Source organism: Prionailurus viverrinus, chromosome B3 (assembly GCF_022837055.1).
Source record: "Prionailurus viverrinus isolate Anna chromosome B3, UM_Priviv_1.0, whole genome shotgun sequence".
NCBI lineage: Eukaryota > Metazoa > Chordata > Mammalia > Carnivora > Felidae > Prionailurus > Prionailurus viverrinus.
This window is the reverse complement of record NC_062566.1, coordinates 24277526-24286323: the sequence shown is the minus strand read 5'-3', so window position 1 is coordinate 24286323 and position 8798 is coordinate 24277526. Positions and strand designations below refer to the sequence as shown.

The following is an 8798-nucleotide window of genomic DNA, read 5'->3' as shown; positions in this document are numbered from 1 at the left end:
CTCTCTCTGTCCCAAAAATAAATAAACGTTGAAAAAAAAATTTTTTTTTAAGAACAAGACTTTCATTTCGAGTTAAGTTACCTTGAAAAGTGTTAGATTTTTGGGGGTGCCTGCGTGGCTCAGTTGGTTAAGTGTCCGACTCTTGATTTCGGCTCAGGCATGATCTCGCATTTTGTAAGTTCGAGCACTGGTTCGGGCTCTGTGGTGCAGAGTGCCTGCTCAGGATTTTCTCTCTCCCTCTCTCTCTGCTCCTTCTTTGGTTGCGCATGCACTCTCTCTCAGAATGAATAAATAAACTTAAAAATAAAGAAAAATGTTAGATTTTCTACTTTAGAATCACATAGACTCAAAGGTTAGGTTCATTTGCATTGTGCAAAAATAATACCAAACCAATTTCCAAGATATATCTCTGAATAATACATCTTGAATGTCATGGATGAAGCTACAGATTATTATCTTTCACATTAAGATTTAGTAGTCGTTTTCATGTTAGTGTACAGCATCATAGTTCTGTAGTTCAAATAAAATAATAAAGTTTACCGTTTTTCTTAAAAATACCATTTTAAAATGCAAACACTATAAATAAACTAACATGATTAATATATATGTATATGTGTATGCATATGTATATATAAAGATTGTAGCTGTGTAAAAATTGCCTTTGAATGTGAGAAATAATATGCAATAATGATTTGTTTTCGGAGTATGGGGTTATATGAGTTTATTTTAATACTTTATTAAAATAAAAATTATACTAGTTTCACATCAAGTAGTAATGTCTGAATTGTTATTTTAGAGAAGATAACCATCTAAATGCTTTGCATACTTTAGGTAATTATATGATGAAGAACCCTGTACTTCATTTTAAACAAAATTATAGTTTTAGTCAACATTTTAAAATTATTTGTGATTTTGGGGGTACATCGGTGGCTCAGTCAGTTGAGCGTCTGGCTCTTGGTTTCTGCTTGGGTCATGATCTCACAGTTTGTGGATCTCACAGTTTGTGGAGCGTCTGACTCTGCACTGGCAGCACAGAGCCTGCTTGGGATTCTCTCTCCCTTTCTCTCTGCCCCTTCCCTGCTCACACTCTCTCTCAAAATAAATAAAGAAACATTAGTAAAATAAAATAAAGTAAAAAATTTATGATTTTTAAAACTCAGGGTTTGCTTAATGCATATATTATAGTTTTACCATAGTTTGCAGGTAGTTTCATTGCCATTAATATTAGTCATGCTCAGTAATTATATTCATTTCAAATTGAACATGATGTTATCTGTTCTGTTGTAACTATTACCTCTTTTTAGTTTTGTAAGTCCTTCATATCATCATTTATATAAATGTCATGTGCTTCGTAAGGAAATTCTTTTTTAAAAATACCCTGTGGAAACTTTATCCATTAGCTCTCAATTAAAATTCCTTTTCTCCACAAACTTATACAGTGCTCTTGAATTATTCCTACATGAAAAGATAAATAAGGAGTCTAAAGAATGTGGTTTATTTTATAACTTTAAAAATTGGACAGTGATTTGAGAGGGCAGCTTAGTACAAGTCCTTTTATAAATAAAATTCTGCTTCATTTGCAACTCTGAACATGAGAACTGAAAGGGGTGTTTCCCTTGGCTGGTGCCTGACCTCTGTGCACACCTTGGTCTTTGTCTCAACCTTGCCCACACTGCACACTACAGCCATATAAATCAGATTTTCAATTGGTTATAAAATGCAAGGCACAGATGTAGTCCGCAGTATTCAAAAACTTTTGAAACGCTGAATATCCAACAAAATTTGTTGTTTGTATGAATGTAAGTTTTTATTGAGGTAAGTCTGTTTGTTTGAAAGTTAGCTAGTGATTATTTCAAATTAAGTAGATTTAATTTCTCTCTATGTCTCTGTCTTTCTTTGCTTGTCTGTATAAGGCTTTGGGAAGAAACCTTGATATTACACCTGTGTTAATAGGAAGCTGTTGATTGAGATTTCTGTTACAAAGTCTTCCTGTCAGGAGTAAGTCACTTTATAAAACGAAATTGAGAGCTTGTAATCATAGAGTGAGTATCCTTCATCTCTTCATGTGTTTTTTTTAATTCCTTTGTTTCTGTTATAGCAGGTAACTTCACATATGTCTTAATAGCTACTTTGCTGTGCCAGATGCCAGATATTTTTTAAAAGGAAAGCATATGTAAATTGGTAAAATAATGTTCAATCTACAGTAAATTTGTAAAAGTACAGTTCTTTTATAAAAGTTTTAAAGGTTCTATAGAAATGCAAACCTTTAAATGCTATTAAAGATTTTTCCATAGTATATTTTTGGCCATTTTCGATAAACTGAAAATTTGGAAGTTATTGATTAATTCTGTTTAAAAGTCAGATTAGTAATAGGCTTTATGAAAAAGTAAAAAGTCAATTCAGGTCATTCAGTTTCATTTACTGAGTCATATCTTTTATATTTTGTATATACTGAGTCATATACTTTTATACTTTTTTATGTACTGTATTTGTACTTTTTAATGTTGATCTTTTAGTTTTTTATGTTCAGATGTTTTTATTGATATGTAGTAAGTATCTAAACAAATAGATGAACTAACTGAAGAATTTTGTCACTAACATATAAATGTCTTCATTTTCATCATTTTAAAATATTTGCTATTAGAATATTTGACTTTTATAATGCCTTCAAAAGATAATTTCTCCTAAATTATTAATTCTAGGTGCTGTTTTTCAATCTTAAACTTTTGCCCAAGAATGAAACTATTTAAAAATTAAGATGCCAACAGGTAACCTCTTGTAAATTTATATGTCAGTGTATGTCACATAGCAATTGAACACTCCCGCAAAAAAAAAGTGTGCTAATACAAAGCTATATTTTTCCCCATCTAAAATTGTTCCAGAAATCTGAAATGTTTTGGTTTTGAAAGATCACTTTTTATAGCATGAAAATATTTTATTTTAGACATATTTTGTTGCTTTTTACAAATTGACAAATTCTAGCTTACCCTATATCTGATACCAACTTTACAAAACAGTAAGTGATATCATCATATGTGGAATTTAAGAAGCAAACAGATGAACATAGGGGAAGAAAAGGAAAAATTAGATAAAAACAAAGAGGGAGGCAAACCATAAGAGACTCTTAAATACAGAGAACAAACTGAGAGTTGCTGGAGGGATGGTGGTTGGGGGGATGGGCTAAATGGGTGATGGGCATTAAGGAGGGCACTTGTTAGGATAAACACTGGGTGTCATATGTAAGTGATGAATCACCAAATTCTACTGCTGAAACCAATACTACACTGTTAACTAACTTGAATTTAAATAAATAATTTTTTATATTAAAAAAATTGTTTTTAATGTTTATTCATTTTTGGCAGAGAGACAGAGAGTGAGTGGGGGAGGAGCAGAGAGATAAGAGACACAGAGTCCAAGGCAGGCTCCAGGCTCTGAGCTGTTAGCACAGAGCCAGATGCAGGGCTCAAACTCAAACTGTGAGATCATGACCTGAGCTGAAGTCAGTTGCTTAACTAAGTCACCCAGACGCCCCTTAAATAAATAAATTTTTTAAAAAGGAGTAAATGAAATCAAAGTAACAAAATAGATTGAGAGATAATGCTTCAAGTTAGATGAGCATTCTTTATAGGTAAAATACCAGTAGAAAACCCTATGTGATGATTCCTGTGATTCTGATGTAATGTTAATTGGGATTTTATTTGTTAGCCAAATTATTCCTGAAAAATGGTAAGCATTATCTTATTAAAAGTTGTTTCATTGTAAAGAAGCACACCATTGTGTAAAAAAGAAAAAATCCAGAAGGATTAGTTCTTATTGGCTTACTTTCTTTTTTCTTGTAATTTTTTTGTAATTCTGTTTTCTTCTTTGTATTTTAATACTTTTATAGTTATAATGTCATGGTGAAACCAATTCTTCTTAAATCTGAAGTAAAAGAAATATTTAAAAATTTTAAATTCTGGTGGTGGAGACATCTGGCTCAGTAGCAATTATATCTTAACAACTGTTGATATTCAGTGGCAAGTAAATGCTAGCTGATTTTTTTAATGCCAAATCTGAGTAATGCCATTTTCTTCACATAAGATGATTCTAGGTCATTTTCTAGACAGTTAGGAAGCAGTAATGTGCAGTTTTATCCCTCTTAAAGGCTGAAAGATAAAGTGTTCAGCAATTTGTTCTTCTAATTATAAATAGTGATATAATGACTCAGCGAATTCTAGAGATATTTCTAAATTTTTCTATATAATGGTTTTGGAATAAAAGAAAAAAGTTAAAAAAAAAATAGGTGTGGGGAAGGAGGTGCAGGATGGAAGGAAGGAAAGGGACCATGGGAGACCAGGAAGGCAAAGAGATAAAGTAGGATAAAGGAAGGGTCAAGGATAAAGAAGGACGTAAGGATGGAGAAAGAAGAGGGTAGGGAAAGCATGCAAGAAATGGAAGTTTATTTTTTCAATATTCTAAAAGTTTTGGCTGTATATCAAGCAATGACTTAGGTTTTTAATTTTACTTTAGAACTTTAGATGTCTTTTCAGTTATCAGCTGTTACCTAAAATCCTCTTGCAAATCAAAACCTTGTAAGATTACTTTTTAGGTTTTTTGTTGTTGTTGTTATTTTAAAGATTTTATTGTTAAGTAATCTGTATACCCAACGTGGAGCTTGAACCCACAACCCCAAAATCAAGAATCTCGTGCTCTACTGACTGAACCAGCCAGGCATCCCTGTGTTTTGTTTTGTTTTGTTTAATTGTCATACATGAAATATTTAAAGATAATTTTGGAAATCAGAATTTATTTCAATTACATAAATCATTTTCCAATAGCAGTTTTCATAGTTTAATGAATTTGAGACCAAAAGGAAAGATAAGAATTTAAATATACCTTTGGAACAGAGAAACTCTAAACAAAAGCTGTTGCAGAGTCTTAGTATTAAATGAGAAAGGCCACCATTTATTTTAAGATCCTAATCCCCTTTTAAAAATCTAATGAATGTAGAGATTCCTTATGTCTGTAATATAACCTATAAATCTGTTATAATAAATGGTCATATCCTTAGGACATATTATTTTTTTCCCTCAAAGGGACAGAAGTCCCTGCTTATCAAATAAGGAATAAGATTAAGTTCTTCATTTTGAGAAGCAATTCTTCATTTAATTTTTAGAATCACCACTTCAGTCTAAGATACTTAGTCCTTTACTTGTTTTATTAGAAAAACTTAATTTGCCTTTCTCTAGTTTCATTTATGTATATGTTTAGATCACAAAGAGCCCTGTGGTCCCAGTCACAGGTCATTTTGCCTGAATGGAGGGATGTGTTATGTGATACCCACTATTCCCAGCCCATTTTGTAGGTAAGTAAAATGTGCTGGGGTGGGGGAAGGCAATTTTATTTTTTATCAGCTACTAACTTCTTTAGAAGTGATAAATATTGATCAAAAAGTGTAAGATAAAAAAGTGTGAGGAATGCTCTATATAAAACAAAATTATACTTTAAAAACAAACAATGTGGCAAATCACAATCTTGCTCAAAGTGTTTACTTTGGAAATTGTAGTGATTTCAAGATTAGTCTGATTTTTTTTAATAATCAATTTTGGTGAACTCTATGATTTTAGCAATTTAGGGAAGACAGTCTATGTTTAATATTACTGATAAAACAGGTAGAGAATTCATTAATATAAGAAAGCCCAACATGAGGTGTTTGAGTTCAGAATACATAAATACATAACTGTGTTGGTACCAAAACTTACATTTGATATGTTAAAAAGAAAATGAAACATTAAGTTTCTCTAATGGTGTTAAAAAAAAAAAGTCTAAGCCACTATTGTTTTAAATAATATGATTCACTTTGGGAGTATATAGCCAGGTCAGTAAAGGACTTGAAAATAGTACTTGTTTAGCTGGCTTCCTTTGAATTTGGTTGAATGGGATTTAAGGGGGGCATAGTAAACCTCTTTTAATACATGAATTAACAACATAATACTACCAATGATGTCCATAGACTTTAGTGGAGCTGACACTTAAGGACTTCAAGATATTTTGTGGCATGTGCATGAATTACTCTGTTTTTGTTCATTAACTGAGATGAGAGGTATAGAATCTAGATTTAAGGTCTTATTGAAGTAAAATTAATAGAAAAATGAAAAATATTGGGATTTGGTGTGGAGGAGAGGAGGCAGAGAAATAATCTCATAATTATCTCAATCCGTTTTTAGAGGTTTTCATATGGGAAATAGTGAGTAGGTATTTTTCCTCTCAAGTTAATAAAATGAAAAAGGAAGAGGATAGAGGAACAAATCAACAATTGCTTTGTACCCCCTAGGTGCCAGTATGTTTTTCTTTTTAAAGTTTATTTACCAAAATGTAATTTATGAATGATAAACTACATTCTTTTTTTAAAATATTTTTTAATGTTTGTTAATTTTTTAGAAAAAGAGACAGAGTGCAAATGAGAGAGGGGCAGAGAGAGAGAGACACACACACAGAATCTGAATCAGGCTCTGGGCTCTGAGCTGTCAGCACAGAGCCTGATGCAGGGCTTAACTCACAAACCCTGAGATCATGACCTGAGCTGAAGATGGATGCTCAACTGACTAAGCCACCAAGGTGCCCCTAAACTACATTCTTAAAAGTACACAACTGATGAATTTTTATACCCATGAATATTTATACCCAAATATTTATACCCATGAATATTTATACCCAAATATTTATACCCATGAAACTGTCACCACCATAACAAGATCCAGAGCATTTCTGTTATCCCACATTTGCTGACCATATTTTTCATGTTTTCATTTCACAAAAACATTAGAGGAAAGGGGGAGAGAAGATGTAAGGAAATAGAAAAATAAAGGGAAAATGAGAAATTAAGCGACTTGCTAAAGGTCATACAACTAGGATTAAATTAAAGAAATGGCCTTTGAAAAGTACAACTCCCAAGTTTCACCTAATCTTATGGTGTATTCATTCTGAATTCTTTCTAATGGGATAGGACATGTAGCATTCATTAAATGAAACTAAAATACTAATCAAAACAAATACATTTAATAATTAAAAGATACTAACTTTTTTTTCTTTAATTTACATCCAAGTTAGTTACCATATAGTGCAACAATGATTTCGGGCGTAGATTCCTTAATGCCCCTTACCCATTTAGCCCATCCCCCCTCCCACAAGCCCTCCAGTAACCCTGTTTGTTCTCCATATTTAAGAGTCTCTTATGTTTTGTCCCCCTCCCTGTTTTTATATTATTTTTGCTTCCCTTCCCCTTTCCCTTATGTTCATCTTTTTTGTATCTTAAAGTCCTCATATGAGTGAAGTCATATGATATTTGTCTTTCTCTGATATAATACCCTCTAGTTCCATCCATGTAGTTGCAAATGGCAAGATTTCATTCTTTTTGATTGCTAAGTAATACTCCATTGAAGATACTAACATTTTGTATCTTGATTGTAGTGATGGCTTCTTGGGTAAAAAGGCTGTCCTTTCTCCATTGAATTACCTTTACATTTTTGTCAAAAATCAATTGATCATATATGGTGGCACTATTATACTCCATTGATCTATGTTTCTATCTTTCATGATTACCAAACCATCTTGATAACTGAAACTTTATAAGTGAAATCAGGTCATGTGAGTCCTTAACTTTGTTCTTCAGCTCATTGATCTTTAGTCTTCTTTTCTAAAAGACTGTATTTAATGTTAAAAATTTCCAACTACATTTTACCTGCATCTTACAAATTTTATAATTTGTTCATTTCTAAGTTAAATATTTTTTCCGTTATGATTTCTTCTTTAACCTAAGTGGGGTTTTTTGTTATCCTTTAATATTTATATCTAATTTAATTGCATTGTGGTCAGAGTACTTGGTCTATCAAGCTGTCTCTGTACTAAAGCCGTGTTTATACTGCACTGAATAAGTTGAGAGAAGGAATTAAGAGTACTGAAATTTGGAGACTCACTGGGATGGGAAGAAACATAGTCTTAACTAAGGCTGCTATAGCAAAAAAACATAGGCTGGGTGGCTTATGAACAATAGGAATTTCTCACAATTCTGGAGGCCAGAAATCTGAGATCAGGGTGTCAGCATGATTGGGTTTTGGTGAGTGCCTGCTTCCTGGCTTGCAGATGTATCTGGGTAGATCTCTTGACCAGCAGGTTTATTTTCAGGAAGACCTGGCAAGGGATCAGCTTTGTAGACCACACAGCCATCAATGACAGAAAGAAGAGCATCTTCTAGAGTAGGATGCCAGCAAATTACAGACTATAGGCCAGATATTTGGGAGGCAGGGAGCAGATTACTTTTGTATGGACTTTTTACTAAGAATATTTTTTGGTTTTTAAAGAGTTGTAATAAACAAGCACACCAAAAAATACAGAAGATTAGGGGCACCTGGGTAGCTCAGTTGGTTAACTTGATTTCAGCCCAGGCCATGATCTCATGGTTCGTGAGTTCGAGCCCCATGTCAGGCTGTGCTGACAGTGCAGAGCCTGCTTGGGATGCTCTCTCTCTCCCTCTCTCTCTGCCCCTCCTCCACTCACTCTCTCTCTCTCAAAATAAATAAACTTAAAAAAAATAAAGAAGATTATGCCACACATGGCAGGAAGAGAGAGCTCTCTGGAATCTCTTTTATAAGGGCATTAGTCCCCTTTATGACAGCTCTATCCTCATGTTCTAATTACTTCCCAAAGGCCCCACTTAATACCATCACATCGAGGTTAGGATGTCAACATATGAATTTTGGGGGTACACAAACATTCAGTATATAACACTTAGGTTGTCACTCTGCTTTTGTATTTTGGGC

The 8798-nt window shown here is 33.1% G+C and overlaps 1 protein-coding gene across 1 annotated transcript in view; it reads left to right on the top strand.

Moving 5' to 3' along the window:
- The first annotated feature begins 2758 nt into the window (after nucleotides 1-2758).
- The window catches only part of NRG4 (neuregulin 4), a 118408-nt gene continuing 112368 nt past the window's right edge, over nucleotides 2759-8798 (top strand). The window contains exons 1-2 of the mRNA XM_047863182.1: nucleotides 2759-2768; nucleotides 5251-5344. Of these exons, the coding sequence (XP_047719138.1) occupies nucleotides 2759-2768; nucleotides 5251-5344 (104 nt within the window). The remainder of the gene's footprint in view (nucleotides 2769-5250; nucleotides 5345-8798) is intronic.